Below are 20,501 nucleotides of genomic sequence, written 5' to 3' on the forward strand. Positions count from 1 at the left end.
TATGGAGACCCTACGTAAACACTGCTGTCCCACGGGGGAACCCCCGTAGCCCCCCGCTCCCAATAACCGGCGACCCTACAATAACACCGAGGTACCCACAGGCGACTCCCCGCCCCCCGCGATCCGCCCCCGATCCGCCCCTCCGCCTCAAGATGGCGGCGCCCTGCCCCAAGATGGCGGCGCCCACACGGGGGACCCCGCCGTTACTAGGGCTCCCGCGCGTACTCCTCCATGGCGGCGTCGCCCCGCCCCCGCCACGTGACCGCGCGCTCATTGGCCGCCGGCCGCAACGGAGGCGGGGAAAGCGCCGTCGCGCCCCCATTGGCTGCGCTTGCGTCAGGCGGCCGCGACGGCGGCCTGCGCGCTGATTGGCCGCGGTAGTTCACGTGACCGGCGGTGAGGAGAGGAGCGGAGCGCGATCGCGCCGGAGCGCCGGGTTGGCGGCGGGAAGGGGAAGGGGGGGGAGGCCGGGTTACCGGGGCAACGGGGCGGGGCTGGGGGTATCGGGGCGGGGCTGGGGGTATCGGGGGCAGGGCTATGGGTTTACCGGGGGGTTCCGGGGCTACCGGGGGTTCCGGGGCCACCGGAGGGGTTACCGGGGCTACCAGGGGGGTTCCGGGGTTACCGGAGGGGCTACCGGAGTTACCGGGTGGCTTCCCAGGGCTACCGGGGGGTTCCAGGCTTCCCGGGGGGGGGGGGGGGTCCCGGGGCTCCCGGTGCCGCCGCCGACCGAGTCGCGTTCCCCCCCCCGCCGCAGGCCGAGGCGATGCCGCTGCCCGTGGCCCTGCAGTCCCGCCTGGCCAAGCGGGGGCTGCTCAAGCACGTGGAGCCCGGTAAGAACCGGAGGGGGGGGAGGTGCCCCGGTACCGGGAGGGGCGTGGCGACGCTGTGGGAGGGGTGGAGCCAGGCCGGCGAGGGGGCGGAGCCCGGTGAAGGCGGGGGGGCGGGGCCAGAGCGTGCGGGTGTTGCCGTAGGGTTCTGGGGGCAGGGCTTGGAGGGAGGTTGGGGCGGGGCTGAGCGCCAGGGGCGGGGCTTAGGGGCGGGGCCTGGCACTGGGGTTAGGGCTGTGGGGCAGGGATCTGGTTGGGGGTGGGGTTGGGGGGCGGGGCTAAGGGCTAGCGGCCCCGCCCCCGGCAGAGCCCGAGGAGGAGATCATCGCCGAGGACTACGACGACGCCCACGTGGACTACGAGGCCTCGCGGCTGGAGGGGCTGCCCCCCCCCTGGTACAAGGTCATCGACCCCACCTGGTGAGACCCCCACTCCCCCCAGCCCCTATAGGGGCTGTAGGGACCCTTCCCGGGAGCTATAGGGGCTGTAGGGACCCTTCCCGGGGGCTGTACGGGCCCTTCCCGGGGGCTATAGGGGCTGTACAGGCCCTTCCCGGGCACTATAGGGGCTGTACAGACCCTTCCCGGGGGCTATAGGAGCTGTACGGACCCTTCCCAGGGGCTATAGGGGCTGTACAGGCCCTTCCCGGGGGCTATAGGGGCTGTAGGAGCCCTTCCCGGGGGCTGTAGGGACCCTTCCCGGGGGCTGTAGGGGCTGTAGGGACCCTTCCCGGGGGCTGTAGGGGCTGTACGGACCCTTCCTGGGGGCTGTACAGGCCCTTCCCGGGGGCTATAGGGGCTGTACAGGCCCTTCCCGGGGGCTATAGGGGCTGTACGGGCCCTCCACAGGCACTATAGGGGCTGTACAGACCCTTCCCGGGGGCTATAGGAGCTGTACAGACCCTTCCCAGGGGCTATAGGAGCTGTACAGGCCCTTCTCGGGGACTATAGAGGCTGTATGGACCGTTCCCGGGGGCTATAGGGCCTGTATGGACCCTTCCTGGAGGGCTATAGGGGCTGCACAGACTTTTCCCAAGTACTATAGGGGCTGTAGGGACCCTTTTCCACCACTATAGGGGCTGTGGAGACCCTTCCCAGTGGCTATAGGGGCTGTAGGGACCCATCCCAGCCATTACAGGGGCTGTACTAACCTTTCCCAACGGCTATAGGAGCTGTACAGACCCTTCCGAGATGCTATAGGGGCCATAGGGACCTTTCTGAGGTGCTATAAGAGTTATAGGGACCCTTCCCAGGGGCTATAGGGGCTGTACAGACCCTTCCCAGAAGTTATAGGGCCTGTAGGAACCCTTCCTCAACACTATAGGGGCTGTGGGGACCCTTCCCTGCGGCTACAGGGGCTGTATAGACTCCTCTCAGGCACTATAGCAGCTATAGGGACCCTTCCCCAACACTATAGGGACTGTACAGACCCTTCCCAGGAGCTACAGAGGTTGTATGGATCTTTCCCAGCAGCTATAGGGGCTGTACAGACCCTTCCCAGGTGCTACAAGGGCTGTAGGGACCCTTCGCAAGCGTTATAGGAGCTGTATGGACAGTTCCCAGCCATCATAAGGGCTGTAGGGTTCCTTCCCATGTGCTATAGGCACTGTAGGAACCCTTCTTAGGTACTATAGGGGCTGTAGGGACCGTTCCCAGGCACTATAGAGGCTGTAGGAACCCTTCTCAGGAGCTATAGGGGCTGTACGGGCCCTTCCCAGGTGCTGTAAGTACCCTTCACAGCCATTATAGGAGCTATAGGAACTCTTCCCAGGTGCTGTAGGGGCTATAGGAACCTTTTTTAGGCGCTGCAGGGGCTATCGGGATCCTTCCCAGGGGCTATAGGCTCCATACGGCCCCACAGCAGGCTGCCCAGGGGCTGTAGGGTCCTATGGGGCCCACTATGGGCTCCATTACAGCCCCGCAGCAGGCTGCCCAGGGGCTATAGGGTCCTACAGGGTCCTATAGGGCCTGCTATGGGCTCCCTACAGCCCTGCAGTGGGCTGCCCAGGGGCTATGGGGTCCTACAGGGTCCTATAGGGCCTGCTATGGGCTCCCTACAGCCCTGCAGCGGGCTGCCCAGGGGCTATGGGGTCCTATGGGGCCCACTATAGGCTCCATAAGGCCTCACAGCAGGCTGCCCAGGGGCTATACGGTCCTATAGGGCCCGCTATGGGCTCCCTACGGTCCCACAGCGGGCTGCCCAGGGGCTATGGGGTCCTATGGGGCTCACTATAGGCTCCATAAGGCCCTGCAGCGGGCTGCCCAGGAGCTATAGAGTCCTATAGGGCCTGCTATAGGGTCCTATAGGGCCCGCTATAGGCTCCATATGGCCCCGCAGTGGGCTGCCCTACTACTGGAACGTGGAGACCGACCTGGTGTCCTGGCTGTCCCCGAACGACCCCAACTCTGTCGTCACCAAAGCTGCCAAGAGACTCAAGGGGGGGCAAGGTGAGTCAAAGGGGGGTCCCCAAAAACCTTTGGGGGGTGGGGTGGGTTTGTGGGGTGCCCCCCCCGTCACCCCGGCCTCCTGGGTCCCCCCCGTTTTGGCTCCGGCAGAGCCCGAGGAGCCCCCCGAGAGGGGCTACGAGAAGGAGGAGCCCCCCCGAGAACGCCGCTTCCACCGGCGCGAGGAGCTGGCGCCGTACCCCAAGAGCAAGAAAAGTGAGTGGGGGGACCCCCCAATTTTTTGGGGGGCTGTTATTATTCTGGGGGGGCAACCCCAAAAATTGGGGATTGACCCCCCTTTCCCCCCCCCCCCCCCTCCTCCGCAAAGGCAGCCGCAAGGGCGAGGGGCTGGACCCCATGGACCCCAGCGCCTACTCGGACGCCCCCCGGTGAGTTCCCCGGGGGGGGGGGGGGGTAAGGATTATTGGGGGGGCCCCCCAAATAATTTGGGGGGGGGCCCCTCGTGACACCCCCTCATTTTCACCAGGGGGACGTGGTCGACGGGGCTCCCCAAACGTAACGAGGCAAAGACGGGGGCCGACACGACGGCGGCCGGACCCCTCTTCCAACAACGCCCCTACCCCAGCCCGGGGGCCGTGCTGCGAGCCAACGCCGAGGCTTCCCGCGGCAAGGACTGAGCCCCCGACCCCCCAGGGCCCCCCAAATCCCGGGGGCTCCCCAAATCCCCGGACCCCCCAAATCCCTCTCATCCCCCAAATCTCCCCCGCTCCCCCAAACCCCCGGGACCCCCAAATGGGTGGAATAAACCCCCTGCAGCCCCACGGCGTGTGGAATAAAAGGGGAGGGGAGTTGGGGGGGGGTTTATTGGGGGGCGTTGCACGCGCGTGCGAGGGCTCGCTCGCACGAGGGGCGTGGCCACCGGGGGGGGGGGGCTCACACGAGGGACCATCCTCACCCAAGGGGGCTTCCTCTTCCTCGCACGAGGGTTCTTGCGCGCCCACGGCCTCGCACGAGGGTCGTCGCGCGCCCGCGAGGGTTCTCGCACGCCAAGCGCCTTGCACGAGGGTCCTTGCACGCCCACGAGAGTCTTTGCGTGCTCACGAGGGTCCTCGCACGGGTTTCTCAGTCCAAGAGGCTGAGCCGACACAGGTCCTCACACGAGGGGCCTTCCTCTTCCTCGCACGAGGGGCCTCGCACGCTCACCTCCTCACACAAGGGTCCTTCGTCGCACGAGGCTCCTCGCACACCCGCCTCCTCGCACAAGGCTCCTTCCTCCTCCTCCTCCCACAGGCCTCCTTGCACGCCTGTTGTCTTGCACGAGCGTCCTTCCTCGCACGAGGCTCCTTCCTCACACAAGCGTCCTCGCACGCTCATTTTCTCACACAAGGGTCCTTCGTTGCACGAGGGTCCTTCTTCCTCGCACGAGGCTCCTCGCACGCCCACCTCCTCGCACAAGGCTCCCTCCTCCTCCCACAGGCCTCCTTGCACGCCCATTGTCTTGCACGAGGCTCCTTCCTCGCACGAGGGTCTTCGCACGCTCATTTTCTCGCACGAGGGTCCTTCCTCGCACGCGGGTCCTCTCACACCCGCCTCCTCGCACAAGGCTCCTTCCTCCTCCTCCTCCCACAGGCTTCCTTGCACGCCCGTTGTCTCGCACGAGGCTCCTCGCACGCTCATTTTCTCGCACGAGGGTCCTTCGTCGCACGAGGGTCCTTCTTCCTCGCACGAGGCTCCTTCCTCCTCCTCCTCCCACAGGCCTCCTTGCACGCCCGTTGTCTCGCACGAGGCTCCTCGCACGCTCATTTTCTCGCACGAGGGTCCTTCCTCGCACGAGGGTCCTCTCACACCCGCCTCCTCGCACAAGGCTCCTTCCTCCTCCTCCCACAGGCCTCCTTGCACGCCCGTTGTCTCGCACGAGGCTCCTCGCACGCTCATTTTCTCGCACGAGGGTCCTTCGTCGCACGAGGGTCCTTCTTCCTCGCACAAGGCTCCTTCCTCCTCCTCCTCCCACAGGCCTCCTTGCACGCCCGCCGCCTCGCACGAGGCTCCTTCCTCGCACGAGGGCCCTCGCACGCCCGCCAGCCGGTGGTGGCGGCGCAGGAAGCACGCCCGGGCGTAGGGGGGGGCGATGGGGGGCGCGGGGGGGGGCACGTAGCTGTAGGGCTTCTCGGGATCCAGCTGGGGGCGGAGAGGAGCTCCCAGTTCCTCCCAGTTCCTCCCAGTATAGCCCAGTACCTGCTGGAGGCCGAGCAAGTCCTCCAGTCCCCCTCCCCCAGTACCTATACGTATAGATAAATGGTCTCCCAGTGCCTCCCGGTATATCCCAGTACCCTCGATAGCCGCAATAAGCTCATAGAAGGCTCCCCAGTATCCTCCCAGTATATCCCAGTTCATCCCAGTAACTGCAGGGAGTAGATAGAGCTTCTCCCAGTACATCCCAGTACCACCCCATAGCTACAAGAGCCTCACAAGACTCTCCCAGTATATCCCAGTGCCCCGCTGAACCTGCAGAACATAGGCAGGGGATGCTATAGGGACCCCAGTGCCTCCCAGTATATCCCAGTACCCTCCCAGTATATCCCAGTGCCGCCCCATACCTACAAGAGGCAGATAAAGACTCTCCCAAGACTCTCCCAGTGCCTCCAGTTCATTCCAGACCTTGCCAGAGGCTCCTACGCCTTCCTCCATGCCTCCCAGTGTCTCCCAGTATATCCCAGTACCCTCCCAGTATATCCCAGTGCCGCCCCATACCTACAAGAGGCAGATAAAGACTCTCCCAGTGCCTCCCAGTTCATTCCAGACCTTCCCGGAGGCTCCTACGCCTTCCTCCGTGCTTCCCAGTATATCTCAGCGCCTCCCAGTATATCCCAGTACCCTCCCAGTATACCTCAATGCCTCCCAGTATATCCCAGTACCCTCCCAGTATATCCCAGTGCCGCCCCACACCTACAAGAGGCAGATAAAGACTCTCCCAGTGCCTCCCAGTTCATTCCAGACCTTCCCGGAGGCTCCTACGCCTTCTCCCGTGCCTCCCATTATATCCCAGTATCCTCCCAGTATATCCCAGTACCTGTAGGGGGTAGGTGCGGTCGGGGTCGTAGGCGCTCAGGTCCCCACAAGCCACGAAGGGGACGATCACCCGCGAGGGTCCCGAGAGCTGGGACAGGGACAGGCCTGGGGGGGGGATGACGCACACATTAGGGGTGACGGGGGGCCCCCAAACCCCCCATGGACCCTGAGCCCCCCAGGGACAACCCCCCAAAATCCCCACCCCCACCAAGAGCCCCAACCCCCCCAGAGACCCCCCCGAAAATCCCCCACCCCACCAAGAGCCCCAACCCCCCAGAGACCCCCCGAAAATCCCCCACCCCCCACGGACCCCAAAATCCCCCAGGGACCCCCCAAGAACCCCAACCCCCCATGGACCCCACAAAACCCCCAGGGACCCCCAAAAGCCCCCCCCGAGACACCAAAACCCCCAGAGACCCCCCTAAAATCCCCAAACCCCCCATGGACCCCCCAAACCCCACAGGGACCCCAAAAGCACCCCAGGGACTCCAAAAGCCCCTAGGGACCCCCAAAAATCTCCCACGCCCCCAGAGACACCAACCCCCCCAGAGACCCCCTAAAATCCCCCAACCCCCCAGGACCCCAAAATCCCCAGGGACCCCCCCCAAGGACCCCAACCCCTCCCACAGTCCCCCCAAAACCCCACAGGGACCCCCAAAAGACTCCAAAAGCCCCTAGAGACCCCCAAAATCCTCCACCCCCCGAGACACCAAAACCCCCCGAGACAACCCTAAAATCCCCCAACCCCCCCAGGACCCCAAAATCCCCAGGGACCCCCCAAGGACCCCAACCCCCCATGGACCCCCAAACCCCTGCCTGGAGTCCCCAAGGACCCTGCCCCCCAAGGACCCCCCAAAATCCCCCCAAGGACCCCCAAAATCCCTCACCCCCCGAGACAACAAAACCCCCAGGGACCCCCAAAATCCCCAGGGACCTTTCAAAAGCCCCCAGGGCCTCCCCCAAAATGCCCCCAGGGCCTCCCAGAGCCCCAAATCCCCCAGGGACCCCCAAAACCTCAGGGACCCCCCCACCCCCCAAATCCCCCCCTCCCCCAGGTCCCCCCCTCACCAGCATCGGGGTCGAGCAGGGGGTTATCCATGGTGGGGACGTAACCTTCGGGGGGGCTGTAACCGCGGCAGACGACAAAAGCCTCTGCGGGGGGGCACAGGAGAGGTGTTGGGGGTCCCCAAAAAGCTGGGGGTCCCCAAAAGTGGGGGGATTTCCCCCAAAATCGGGGGGGGGACGACACACACGACGAGCGTCTCACCGATGCTGGAGTTGCGGCTGCTGCGGGGCTTGGCGCAGGTGACGTCGGGGAAGAAGAGGCGCAGTTGGGCGTAGAGCAGCGTCACCTCCTTCCCCCGGAAAATCTAGGGGGTCCGGGGGTCAGCGAACCCCTTTTTTGGGGGTGGGGGTCCCCAGATCCCCCTCGGTTTTGGGGGAACCTCCCCCCCCCCCATGGACTTACTTTAGCCACGAAGGTGCCCGCCTTCTTCAAGACGTGGGTGGTGATGTTCAGAGCCTGGTCGAGATGGAGGTAAGACCCCCCACCATGGAGAATTTGGGGGACCCTGGGAGGGTTTGGGGGTCCCTAGGGGTTGGGGGTCCCCAGGGGTTTGGGGGTCCCCGGGGGGGGATTTTGAGGGGGTTTAGGGGGATTTCACCCCACTTACCGCCAGCAGCAGCTGAGCCTGGATGTACTCGTCGAGGTCGTGCAGCCCCGTCACTGAGGGGGGGGGTGGAAATTTGGGGTTCAGGGGGATTAAAGGGCCTCACCCGACCCCTCCCAGCCCCCCCAAACTCACCGTCGGGGGCCCCGTCGCAGACCACCAGGTCGGCCGGGTGCCCCTCGAAGTGGCGTTGGATCTCCTGGGCTGTGGAGACCTGGGGTGGGGGAAGAGGGGGAAATGGGGGTCAGGGGGTCCTCGGGGGGAAATGGGGGTCAGGGGTCCCCTGGGGGGGCAGATGGGGTCTGGGGGGTCCTGGGGAAATGGGGGTCAGGGGTCCCTTGGGGGGGGTGGGGGCTCCTGGGGGAAATGGGGGTCGGGGTCCCTTGGGGGGGCAGATGGGGTCTGGGGGGGTCCTGGGGGAAATGGGCATCGTGGGGGTCCTCGGGGGAAATGGGGGTTGGAGGGGTCTGGGAGGGGAAATGGGGTCAGGGGGTCTCTGGGGGGGAAATGGGGGTCGGGGCATCCCTTGGGGGTGGATGGGGTCTGGGGGAAATGGGGGTCAGGGGTCCCTTGGGGGGCAGATGGGGTGTGGGGGGTCCTGGGGGAAATGGGGTCCCCAGAGGGAAATATGGGGTCTTGGGGGGAAATGGGGGTCAGGAGAGTGTGGGGAAGTTGAGGGGGGCTCTGGGGGTCCCCAGAGCGAGAATATGGGGTTTGGGGGTCTTTGGGGGAAGAAACGGGGGGGAGGGGGTTTGGGGGGTCACGAGGGACTATAGGGGTTGGGGAGGTCTATAGGGGCAGGACCCACCTTGGGGATGGGGGGGAGGTTATGGGGGGGGCCACGGGGGTTTTGGGGGGGCTCTGGGGGGTTTTGGGGGGCACCCACCTTGGTGATGTCCCCCTGGATCTGCAGCACCCCCGGGAGGGGGGCCATGGCCTGGAGATCCACCGCCACCACCTGCACCGGGGACCCCGGGGACCCCCTGGGGACGGTCAGGGGGCCCCCGATCCCCACTGCCCCCCCCCCAGCACCCTCATAGGGTCCCTCACAGCTGCCCCAGGGGGGACCCCACAATAACCCCCCCAGGCCCCCAAACTGGGACCCCAGTCCTCCCCAAAGCCCCCCAGTACCCCAGATCAGGGCTTACAGCCCCCCGTCCCCAAAGCCAGGACTCCCAGTTCCCCCAGCCCCCAAACTGGGACCTCCAGTCCCCCCAGTCCCTCTAAATTTGGACTCCCAGTCTCCCCGGCCTTCCCAGTTGGGACCACCAGTCCCCCCCAGTTCCCCAAACTGGGACTCCCAGTTCCCCAGGTGGGATCTCCAGTCCCCTCAGTCCCCAAACTGGGAATCCCAGTCCCCCAGAGGCCCCTGGTCCCCCAGTTTGGGACCCTCAGCCCCTCCAGCCCACCCCAAACTGGGACTCCCAGTCCCCCTGAGCCCCCAGCCCCCCAAACCAGCCCCCCAGCCCCCAAACTGGGACTTCCAGTCTCCACCAGCCCTCTATACTGGGACTCCCAGTCCCCTCAGCTCCCCAAACCAGCACCCCAGCCCCCAGTGTGGGATCCTCAGTCCCTCCAGCCCCAAACTGGGACTTCCAGTCCCCCTGAGCCCCCCAGCCCCCCAAACCAGCCCCCCAGCCCCCAAACTGGGACTTCCAGTCCCCGCCAGCCCTCTAAACTGTGACTCCCAGTCCCCCTAGAGCCCCCAGCCCCCAGTTTGGGATCCCCAGTCCCTCCAGCCCCCAACTGGTACTCCCACTCCTCCCAGAGCCCCCTAGCCCCCAAACTGGGACTCCCAGTCCCCAGAGCCCCCAAACTGGGACACCCCCTCCACTCCCTCCTCAGCACCCACCTGAGCTTGCGGCTCAGCACCTGACTCCAGCTCCCGGGGGCCGCGCAGAGATCGACGGCGCGATGCACCCCTGGATGACACCCGTCACCGGACGCCTGGGTCCCCCCACCCCGGTCGCCTGGGTCCCCCCCCAGTAACCCCGTACCCTGAAAGAGGTTGAAGCGCTGGTCAAGCTGGAGCAGCTTGAAGGCGCTGCGGGCACGCCAGCCCTCCTCCTTGGCCAGCCGGTAGTAGATATCGCGCTTGTCCTTGGAGGAGCGGCCCATGGCGGGTTTCTGTAGGTCCTACTGTAAACAAACCCACTGTTTACATAGGGTACAACAAAAAAAACCAACGAGTCCCGGAGGACTCACCGCCTCCAGCCTGCGCCCACGGGTTATGGAGAGGGCCCACAGGCTGGTTATGCTATTATAATCCTCCTAAAGTTGTTTATTCGTAGGTCCTACTGTAAACAAACCCACTGTTTATGTAAGGCGTGGTAAAAAACAATGGGTTCCAGAGGACCCAGCAGTTCCAGGCTTCGCCCACGGGTTATGGTGAGGCCCACAGGCTGTTTGGGCTGCTATAAAACACCGCCAATGTTCTTAATTGGGGTCCTATACCATTTGTAGGTCCTACTATATTTACAGGTCGTCCTAGAAACCCATAAAGCGGCACTGCGCATGCGCATAGCCCACATCCAGGAGTTTGAGCGCAAACCGCGCATGCGTGTAACTCTCCCTCCGCGCAGCGCTGCCGCATGCGCCGTACACCGCCGCGGGCAGCCTCGGCTCTGCGCATGCGCGAAGACCCCCTTCCCCCCCCACCCCGACACCCCCGGTAGCCCACCCCCGGCGCCGCGTTACCGAAAAGGGACTCACGATCGCCCCGAGAAGAACCGGAGGAGCCGGGAAGAAGGAGCGGGAAGGGGGGGGGGGGGGCTGGTAGGAGGCGTCGGAAGGACGGCGGCGGGAGAAGAGAAGCACGGCGCTGCGTGAGGAGTGTGGCGGGCGCAGCGCGCATGCGCGAGGCGGGAAGCCGTGAGGTGAGGGGGCGCGCGCGCCCGCGGTGCGGTTCCCGCCTTTTCCCACTGCGCATGCGCGCGGCATGCTAGGAGTTGTCCGGGCCATATGGGGGCATATAGGGGGTATAGGGACCGACCTCCCCCCCCCCGTCCCTTCCCCGGGCCCTATAGGCGCCTTCCTGTCATGTTATAGGCGCGACAGATCCGCCGGAGCCGGTAATGCAGTGAAAAAAATCCTTTATTTCCCAATATATCGCCCCAAAAGACCTCCTATGGTCTGCGGGGGGGGGGGGAAGGTGGTGTCTCCCCAGGGGGAAACTGAGGCACGGACGGTTCAAGGCACTTGCGAAGGCGCTGGGGGGGAGACACCCCCTCGAGGGACCCCCCCCATCTACCCCTATAGCCCCCGGGGACCCAGGCGTCCGGGCCCCCCTCCCTTGCTTTAAGCCATTAACACCCCCGCCCAGGGGGACCCAGGCGTCCAAGCCCCCCCCACCAGCCTCAATAATTTAAGGCCGCCCCCCCCGGGGGGGGGGGGAGTTTTGGGGTGTCTCTGTGCGGACTGGGGTGGGTCAGGCGCCATCCGGGGACTCTGGGGGGACACCTGGGGGGTGTTAGGAACCCCAACTGACCCCACCCGTCACCCCGTAAGGCAGCCCCCGCCCCAGTGCTCCCAGTTCCCCCCATAGGACATCCCCCCCATCCCAGTTCCCCCCATAGAGCAGCCCCCCATCCCAGTCCCTCCCAGTTCCCCCCCATAGAACAGCCCCCCATCCCAGTCCCTCCCAGTTCCCCCCATAGAGCAGCCCCCCATCCCAGTCTCTCCCAGTTCCCCCATAGATCAGCCCCCCATCCCAGTCCCTCCCAGTTCCCCCATAGAGCAGCCCCCCATCCCAGTCCCTCCCAGTTCCCCCATAGAGCAGCCCCCATCCCAGTCCCTCCCAGTTCCCCCCATAGATCAGCCCCCCATCCCAGTCCCTCCCAGTTCCCCACCATAGATCAGCCCCCCATCCCAGTCCCTCCCAGTTCCCCACCATAGAGCAGCCCCCCATCCCAGTCCCTCCCAGTTCCCCACCATAGATCAGCCCCCCATCCCAGTCCCTCCCAGTTCCCCCATAGAGCAGCCCCCATCCCAGTCCCTCCCAGTTCCCCACCATAGATCAGCCCCCATCCCAGTCCCTCCCAGTTCCCCCATAGAGCAGCCCCCCATCCCAGTCCCTCCCAGTTCCCCACCATAGATCAGCCCCCCATCCCAGTCCCTCCCAGTTCCCCCCATAGAGCAGCCCCCCATCCCAGTCCCCCCATAGGGCCCCCCAGCCCCCCAGTTCTCCCAGTCCTCCTCCCAGTCCTCCCAGTACACACCAGTAGGGGCAGCGGTGTGGCCCTGCCGGGTGGGCAGGGTGATGTAGGCGTCGTAGCCCAGCAGGATCCCCGCCAGGAGCCCGAATACCTTGGGGGACACAGGGGGTGTCAGAGCCCCCAAACCTCCCCGCACCCCCAACCTGCCCCCCCAGACCCCCCACCCCTCACCCCGGCCGCGGTGCCGGCGCCGTCCCGGTACCCGATGATGACGATGAGGGAGGTGATGAGGAAGAGCAGGCACCCGATGACACAGCGGATGAAGTCCTGGGGGGGACGCACGTGTGACCCTCCCCCCCCAGGGACCCCCAAACCCCTGGGAACCCCCCAAACCCCCTCTCAGCCCCTCCAACCCCTCGCACCCCCAAGTGCCCCCAAGCCCCCTCTCAGCCCCCCAACCCCTTTCTCAGCCCCCAAGTGCCCCCACAGCCCCCCAAACACCCTCTCAGCCCCTCAAGTGCCCCCCAACCCTCTCTCACCCCCCAAGTGACCTCCCCCACCCCCAGGGCCCCCCAAGTGACCCCCCAATCCCTCTGTCACCCCCCAAGTGACCCCCCAAGTCTCCCCCACTCCCAGGACCCCAAACCCCTCTCACCCCCAAGTGACCCCCCAAGCCTCCCCACCCCCAGGGCTCCCCCAAACCCCTCTCACCCCCAAGTGACCCCCTGAACCCCCCCAGGGCTCCCCAAACCCCTCTCACCCCCAAGTGACCCCCCAAGCCCCCCCCACCCCCAGGGCCCCCAAACCCCCTCTCACCCCCAAGTGACCCCCCCCCCCCCACCCCAGGGCCCCCCAAACCCCTCTCACCCCCAAGTGACCCCCAAGCCCCCCACCCCCAGGGCCCCCAAACCCCCTCTCACCCCCAAGTGACCCCCCAAGCCCCCCCACCCCCAGGGCCCCCAAACCCCCTCTCACCCCCAAGTGACCCCCCTCAAGCCCCCCCCACCCCAGGGCCCCCAAACCCCCTCTCACCCCCAAGTGACCCCCACCCCCACCCCCAGGGCCCCCCAAACCCCCTCTCACCCCCAAGTGACCCCCCCCCCAAGCCCCCCCAGGGCTCCCCAAACCCCCTCTCAGCCCCCAAACCCCCTCTCACCCCCAAGTGACCCCCCCCACCCCCAGGGCTCCCCCAAACCCCCTCTCAGCCCCCAAACCTCCTCTCACCCCCAAGTGACCCCCCAAGCTCCCCCCCGGGCCCCCACTCACGGTCCAGCCCCAGTGGAGGATGGGCAGGCGGGGGGGCAGGCGGCAGCCCCAGGCCAGCAGCACCAGGGCGGCGAAGGCCAGCTCGCAGGCGGCCAGCCCCGTATAGCCCGGCGTGCGCGAGGCCGCGTACAGCACCAGCACCAGCACGCACAGCCCCTGCGGAGCGGGCACCTATAGCGCCTGGGCACCTATAGCGCCCCTACAGCCCTGGGGCGCCCCCCCCATACCCCCGCTCCCGCACAGCCCCCCGGGGTTCCCATGGTGGCTCCTATAACGCCCCGTATACATCCCCTATATCATCCTTACGGTGCTGTTGTATGTTCTCTATAGTTCCCTATATAGGGCTTCTATACTGTTTGTTTATAGACTCTGCAGTGCGTTCTATAGAGCTTCTATACTGCTGTGCCATAACTTTTCTATAGTTCTCCGTATAGAGCTTCTATACTGTTTGTCTGTAGACTCTGTGGTGCGTTCTATAGAGCTTCTATACTCCTGTGCTATAACTTGTCTATAATTCTCCGTATAGAGCTTCTATACTGTTTGTCTATAGAGTCTGTAGTGCCTTCTATAGAGCTTCTATACTGCTGTGCTATAATTTTTCTATAGTTCCCCATATAGAGCTTCTATACTGTTTGTCTATAGACTTTGCAGTGTGTTCTATAGAGCTTCTATACTGCTGTGCTATAACTTTTCTATAGTTCTCCGTATAGAGCTTCTATACTGTTTGTCTGTAGAGTCTGTAGTGCGTTCTATAGAGCTTCTATACTCCTGTGCTATAACTTCTCTATAATTCTCCGTATAGAGCTTCTATACTGTTTGTCTATAGACTCTGTAGTGCGTTCTATAGAGCTTCTATACTGCTGTGCTATAATTTCTCTATAGTTCCCCATATAGGGCTTCTATACTGTTTGTCTATAGACTCTGCAGTGTGTTCTATAGAGCTTCTATACTGCTGTGCTATAACTTTTCTATAGTTCTCCGTATAGAGCTTCTATACTGTTTGTCTGTAGAGTCTGTAGTGTGTTCTATAGAGCTTCTATACTGCTGTGCTATAACTTCTCTATAGTTCCCCATATAGGGCTTCTATACTGTTTGTCTATAGACTCTGCAGTGCGTTCTATAGAGCTTCTATACTGCTGTGCTATAACTTCTCTATAGTTCTCCATATAGAGCTTCTATACTGTTTGTCTATAGACTCTGCAGTGTGTTCTATAGAGCTTCTATACTGCTATGTTATAACTTCTCTATAGTTCTCTGTGTAGAGCTTCTATACTGTTTGTCTATAGGCTCTGTAGTGCGTTCTATAGAGCTTCTATACTGCTGTGCTATAACTTCTCTATAGTTCTCCGTGTAGAGCTTCTATACTGTTTGTCTATAGGCTCTGTAGTGCGTTCTATAGAGCTTCTATACTGCTGTGCTATAACTTCTCTATAGTTCTCCGTATAGAGCTTCTATACTGTTTGTCTGTAGACTCTGTGGTGCGTTCTATAGAGCTTCTATACTGCTGTGCTATAACTTTTCTATAGTATGTTCTGTAGAGCTTCTATAGTGCTTGTTTATGGGCTCTATAGTGTGTCCTATAGGGCTTCTATACTGCCATGCTATAGATTCTCTATAGTATCTTTTGTAGGGCTTCCATAATGTTTCTCTGTAAGCTCTATAGTGTGTTCTATAGAGGTTCTATGCTGCTGCATTATAGACTCTCTGTAGTATCTTCTGTAGGGCTTCTATACTGTTTCTGTATAGGCTTTGTAGTGTGCCCTATAGAGCTTCTATACTGCCATGCTGTAAATGCTCTGTAGTGTGTTTTGTAGGGGTTCTATACTGTTTCTCTATAGGCCCTGTAGTATGTTCTATAGAGCTTCTATACTGCTGCGCTATAGATTCTCTATGCTGTCTTATGTAGAGCTTCTATACTGCTTTTCTATGGGCTCTGTAGTGTATCCCATAGAGTTTCTATAGTGCTGCACTATAGATCCTCTGTGGTGTTTTCTGTAGAGCTTCTATATTGTTTGTCTATAGACTCTATAGTGTGTCCTGTAGAGCTTCTATACTGCTGCGCTATAGGCTGTCTGTAGTGTGTCCTATAGAACTTCTATATTGCTTCTCTATAGGCTCTCTGTAGTGTGTTCTATAGAGCTATACTGCTGCGCTATAGATCCTTCATAATGTTTCCTGTAGGCTTTCTATAGTGTTTCTCTGTGTATCTTCTATAGTGTATTCTATAGATCTTCTATATTGCTCCTGTATAAACATTCTATAGCCTTTGCTATAGAGTTTCTATATTGTTTTTTTACAGGTTGTCTTATAGTGGTTCTTATAGAGCTTGTATACTGATTTTTTATAGACTGTGTTATATCTGCTCTACAGGTCCTATACTGTTTCTCTATAGGTGCTCTGTAGTATTTCCTACAAAGCTTGTATACTGCCCATCTATAGATCCTTTCTAGTGTCTCCTATAGAACTTCTCTACTGCTGCTCTATAGAGCCTCCCTAGGGTTTCCTATAGAGCTTCTATGCAGTTGTTTTACAGACCCTCTATAGCATCTTCTATAGAGTTTCTATACTGTTGCAATATAGACTGTCTATAGTATCTCCTATAGAGCTTCTATACTGCTTCTATGTAAGTCTCTTATAGTGTATTGTATACAGCTTCTATATTGCTTCTTTATAGATTTTCTATAGTGTTTCCTGTAGAGCTTCTATACTGGCTTTTCATTGACTCTGTAGTATCTCCTATAGAGCTTCTATACTGCTGGTCTATAGACCCTCTATAGTGCCTCCTATAGAGCTTCTATACTGTTTCTCTATGCAGTCTGTGTAGTGCTTCCTATAGGGACTCTGTAGTGCCCCACATAGAGCTTCTATAGTGGCTTGTATAGACATTGTATAGTGTTTTCTATATGATTTTTATGTTGCTCTCTATAGATCTTCTATAGTGCTTTCTACAGACCCTTATGGGGTCCCTATAGAAGCTCTAGTGCTCCCTATACAACGCACGTGGTATGCCCTATAGGGCCCACATGACCTAAAGGGCCTCTCCTACTCTATAGGATGCCCCGTATAGGTTCTGTGATGACCCCTATAGGGCCCTTATAGCATTTTCTATAGATCTTCTGTAGGGTCCTATAATTTACCATAGGGTCTCTATAGGCCTGCTGTAACATCTGCTGTAAAGTGCCTATAGAGAACTTTGTAAGCTTTCTGTAAAATGCCCTATAGGGTTCTTGCAGCGCTCCCTATAGACCTCCCATAACCTCTCCTATAGGGTTTCTACAGTGCTCCCTATACAGCCCCCATAGTCTTCCCTATAGACCTCCCATAATGTCTCCTACAGCTACAGGCCACTATAAGGTTTCCTATAGCATTGCCATAACATTCTCTATAGGCTGCTATAGATGCCCTATAGAGCTCCTGTGAGGCCTCTATAAAGCTCCCTATAGACCATCTATACGATCTTCTATAGGGCTCATACAGTGTTCCCTATAGACCCCCCTCACCACCCCCTATAGCCCACTGTGGGGTCGCCTATAGGGCCCCCATAACGTCCCCTATAGGCTCCCTATAGAGCTCCCATAGGATTCCTTATAGGGCCCCTACAGTGCCCCGCAGGCTCCGCCCCTACCTCAGGCTCCGCCCCCCCGTGGGCTCCACCCCCCGTAGGTTCCGCCCCTCCCGGCCGCACCCGGCCCCGCCCACCCCTGCGTGGGCCGCGAGACAAAGCGGCACTGTGGGGTGCGCCGGGGCGGGGCCGTCGCCGCGGCAACGGGCGCCATGGCAACGGCACAAACAGCGCCCCCACCCCCGCCCTTAAAGGGGCGGCGGCGGCGCGGTGGGGTCCACTGAGCTCGTCGGGGGGGTGCTCTTAAAGGGGCAATGGCAGACGTGGGGGTCTTAAAGGGGCAGGTTCCCTCGATTCCCTTAAAGGGGCAGTGCACCGTCTATGATGTGCAGCAGGTGGCGGGAGGGGGTGACCAACACCCGGTCTGGAGCGGTAACGGCTGGCACGGGAGGACCCAGGCGTCCGGGCACCGCCCAACACCCCCCCGGGGAAGGGACCCAGGCGTCGGGGTGCGCCCTCCCCATTTCAAATCAGGGCTCTGTGCCAATCAGGGAGCGGATTCCTCCCCTGGCCCCGCCTCCCGTTAACCCCTTCGCTGCCACCCGTTTCCCAAGGGCGTTGCCCCTCCACTAAACCCAAAACGGGATTGGGGAGGGGGAGGGGGAGGGGAACGGGCCCAAATGCCTCGGGGGGGCACCCACGTCCCGGCGCCCCAGCACGTGTTGGCGGGAAGCCCAGGCGTCCGGTCATACCCGCCCCCTCCTCCATGTGCTACCCCCGCACGCCCAGGGGACCCAAGCGTCTCGGTGCCCCCCCCCAAAATGGACACCTAGGCATCCTGGTACCCCCCCCAAAAATGGACAGCTAGGCATCCTGGTACCCCCTCCCCAAAATGGACAGCTAGGCATCCTGGTACCCCCAAATGTGGACCCAGGCATCCTGGTACCCCCCAAAATGTGGACCCAGGCATCCTGGTCCCTCCCAAACAGGGATCCAGGCATCCTGCTGCCCCCCCCAAAAATGTGGACCCACGCATCCCGGTGCCCCCCTCCGCTGGGTCCCAGCTCCCCCCTCCCACCCCCGCGGCGGGGGTCTCCTACCCCTCCCACCCCCGGGGGCGGGGTCTCCTACCCTCCCGGGGGTCCCCGCTCCCCCCCTCCCGGGCCTTACCATCTCTCCGGGCAGCACCAGCCCCCTGCGGGTGCGGCTGAAGGCGAGGCAGGCCCCGGGGAAGCTCTGGGACCCGCTGGGCTCCATGGCGGGCGGGGGCGGTACGGGGGGGGCGGGGGGGGGGGGGCCCCGGGGGAGCGGGGACGGCGCGGCGGGGCGGGGCCAGGCGGAGAGGGGCGTGGCCAGGCGGCGGGGGAGAGGGGCGTGGCCAGGCGGCGGGGGAAGCCCCTAGGAGGTTGGTTGAGGGGTCCCGAGGGGCGGGGTTTAGGGAGGAGGGTGGGGTTTAGCACGGGGGAAGCCCCCTTGTGATTGGCGGGGGGGCGGGGCTTGGTGAGGGGGAAGCCCCTAGAGAAGGCGGTGAGGGTCGCTGGAGGGCGGGGCTTGGAGGGGGCGGGTTTTAGACGGGGAAGCCCCATGCGATTGGGGCGGGGTCCTGAGGGCGGGGCTGAGCGTGGGCGGGGCTTAGACCGGGGGAACTCCCCCCACTCTAGCGATTGAAACGGGGGTCCTGAGGGGCGGAGCTTAGCGTGGGCGGGGTTTAGAGTGGGGAAAACCCCCTGCGATTGGCGGGGCGCGGGGAAGCCCCTAGCGAGTGAGCACCGAGGGGCGGGGCTTGCAGGGGGCGTGGCCTAGCGTGGGCGGGGCTTAGGGGTGGGTACGTGCGGAAGGGAAGGCCGGGGGGGGAATCCTGGGGTCGGGAGAAGTTTGGGGGTCCTGGCGAGCCCCAGAGGTGTTGGGGGTCCCAGACGGATATTGGGGGCTCCAGGAGTCCCCCAAGGATTTTGGGGGGGGTCCTTAGGGGTGTGTCGTGCCTCCCCCCCCCCGCCACTTCCCGCGCTGTTGGGGCCCCCCCCTCCCCGGTTTTGGGGTGACTCAACCGGCAGGATGTGGGCAGCGCCCCGCCCTGCCGGATACAGGGGGCAGGGGGGGCGGCCGCCTCGGTCCCCGCGGGAAATGACTCAGGGAGGTGCGGGGGGGGGTCCCCACCTTTATTGAGCACCCCGAAAAAAGAGGGGGAGGGAAACCGCCTCTGTGGGACCCCCAAAAATGAAGGGGACCCCCCACACACACAGGGTATGGGGGGCATTGCATAGCTTGAAGGGGCTGCTCCCCCCCACAAAATGGGGGCACCGAGTGACCACCCCCCCCCAGGCACCAAAACCGGGGTGCGGGGGGGGGCACAGCAGCCCCCCCCCCTGCACTTTGGGGGGGGCACACCTCGCTCCGCCATCACCTTCCAGTCTAAGGGGGTAAAGAGAGGGGGGCAATTAGGGGTGCACCCCCCAAATTCCCCCACCCCCCAGCACCCACCAAGGGGGTCCCGGCGTCCCACGAGGCAGAAGCAGGGCTCCCCCGGGGAGCTGCTGACGCAGAGGGTCAGGACACCCCTCGCCGATGGATTTGGGGCCCCTGTGGGGAGGGGGGGAGAGCACCAGCACGTCAGGGAGGACACACCCCCCCCAAAACGGGCAGCTCCCCCCGGAGCAGCCCAGGTGGATTTGGGGGCTGTGGGATGTACCAAGAGGGTTGGGGGGAGCATTGCGTCTGGGGCGGGACGCTGGGCTGTACCGTTGCATTTAGAGGGGCTCTGGGCTGTACTATTGTGTTTGGGGGGTCACTGGGGGTGTTCCACTGCGTTTTGGGGGCACTGGGCTGTACTACTGTATTTTGGGGGGTAACCAGTCTATACTATTGCGTCGGAGGGGGGCGCTGGGGGTGGAATGGGTGGATTTGGGGGAGCGCTGGGATGTACCACGGTGTTTTCGGGGGTGCTGGGGTGTACCACCATGTTTGGGAGGGGCACTGGGGTGTCCCACTGCGTTTTGGGGACACTTGGCTGTACCACTGCGCCCGGGGGACACCGGGCTGGACCACTGTATGAGGGGGCATTGAAAAATATCACCACGTTTTGGGGGCACTGGGCTGTACCATTGTATTTTGGGGGCTCTGGGACGTACCAAAGGGGTTGGGGGCTGGGCTGGACCATTGCGTCGGGGGGCATTGGGGTGCGCTGCTGCGTTTTGGGGGCGCTGGGATGTACCAATGTCTTTTCGGGGGTGCTATGGTGTAACATGGCATCGGGGGCACTGGGCTGTACCACTGCGTTTGGGGGCCCTGGGCTGTACCACTATATTTGGGGGGCACCGGGGTGTAGTATGGCATTTGGGGGGGCACTGGGCTGTACCACTGCGCCGGGGGGGGGCACACACACGACTGATTTGTACCACTGAATTTCGGGGTCCCTGGGCTGTACTACTGTGTTTGGGGGGTGCCTGGGCTGTACCACTGCGCCTGGGGGGGGACGGCCGGTTTGTATTATTACACTGGGGGCAGCTGGCCTGTCCCACTGAATTTTAAGGGGACCTTGGGCTGTC

The 20,501-nt window shown here is 62.3% G+C and overlaps 3 protein-coding genes across 11 annotated transcripts; 1 reads left to right on the forward strand and 2 right to left on the reverse strand.

Moving 5' to 3' along the window:
• Window positions 1-310: 310 nt before the first annotated feature.
• On the forward strand, window positions 311-3,920 carry PQBP1 (polyglutamine binding protein 1). The gene is made up of 7 exons (XM_072849032.1): window positions 311-436; window positions 758-833; window positions 1,138-1,249; window positions 3,168-3,277; window positions 3,386-3,490; window positions 3,603-3,663; window positions 3,762-3,920. Exons 2-7 carry the CDS (start codon window positions 767-769, stop codon window positions 3,910-3,912), a joined length of 606 nt encoding a protein of 201 aa, XP_072705133.1. The 5' UTR covers window positions 311-436; window positions 758-766; the 3' UTR covers window positions 3,913-3,920.
• Window positions 3,921-4,107: 187 nt separating this feature from the next.
• Window positions 4,108-10,814, reverse strand: FTSJ1 (FtsJ RNA 2'-O-methyltransferase 1). 9 transcript variants are annotated; one of them, XM_072848997.1, is made up of 11 exons: window positions 10,687-10,814; window positions 9,972-10,113; window positions 9,827-9,896; window positions 8,861-8,957; window positions 8,110-8,188; window positions 7,978-8,030; window positions 7,773-7,826; window positions 7,572-7,674; window positions 7,373-7,456; window positions 6,306-6,409; window positions 4,108-5,413 (listed from the first exon to the last, which is right to left on the reverse strand). In XM_072848997.1, exons 2-11 carry the CDS (start codon window positions 10,090-10,092, stop codon window positions 4,358-4,360), a joined length of 1,821 nt encoding a protein of 606 aa, XP_072705098.1. In that variant the 5' UTR covers window positions 10,093-10,113; window positions 10,687-10,814; the 3' UTR covers window positions 4,108-4,357. The 9 variants fall into 9 exon arrangements, with proteins under 9 accessions (XP_072705098.1, XP_072705099.1, XP_072705102.1 ...); XM_072848998.1 differs by having other exon boundaries at window positions 10,672-10,805; XM_072849001.1 differs by having other exon boundaries at window positions 9,972-10,110; window positions 10,687-10,786.
• A 235-nt stretch (window positions 10,815-11,049) lies between these two features.
• Window positions 11,050-18,213, reverse strand: PLP2 (proteolipid protein 2). The gene is made up of 5 exons (XM_072848919.1): window positions 18,127-18,213; window positions 13,395-13,565; window positions 12,360-12,455; window positions 12,192-12,279; window positions 11,050-11,421 (listed from the first exon to the last, which is right to left on the reverse strand). The coding sequence occupies exons 1-5, from the start codon at window positions 18,211-18,213 to the stop codon at window positions 11,402-11,404; spliced, it is 462 nt and encodes a 153-aa protein (XP_072705020.1). The 3' UTR covers window positions 11,050-11,401.
• Between the last annotated feature and the right edge of the window lie 2,288 nt (window positions 18,214-20,501).

Source organism: Ciconia boyciana, chromosome 34 (assembly GCF_034638445.1).
Source record: "Ciconia boyciana chromosome 34, ASM3463844v1, whole genome shotgun sequence".
In the NCBI taxonomy this organism is placed as follows: domain Eukaryota; kingdom Metazoa; phylum Chordata; class Aves; order Ciconiiformes; family Ciconiidae; genus Ciconia; species Ciconia boyciana.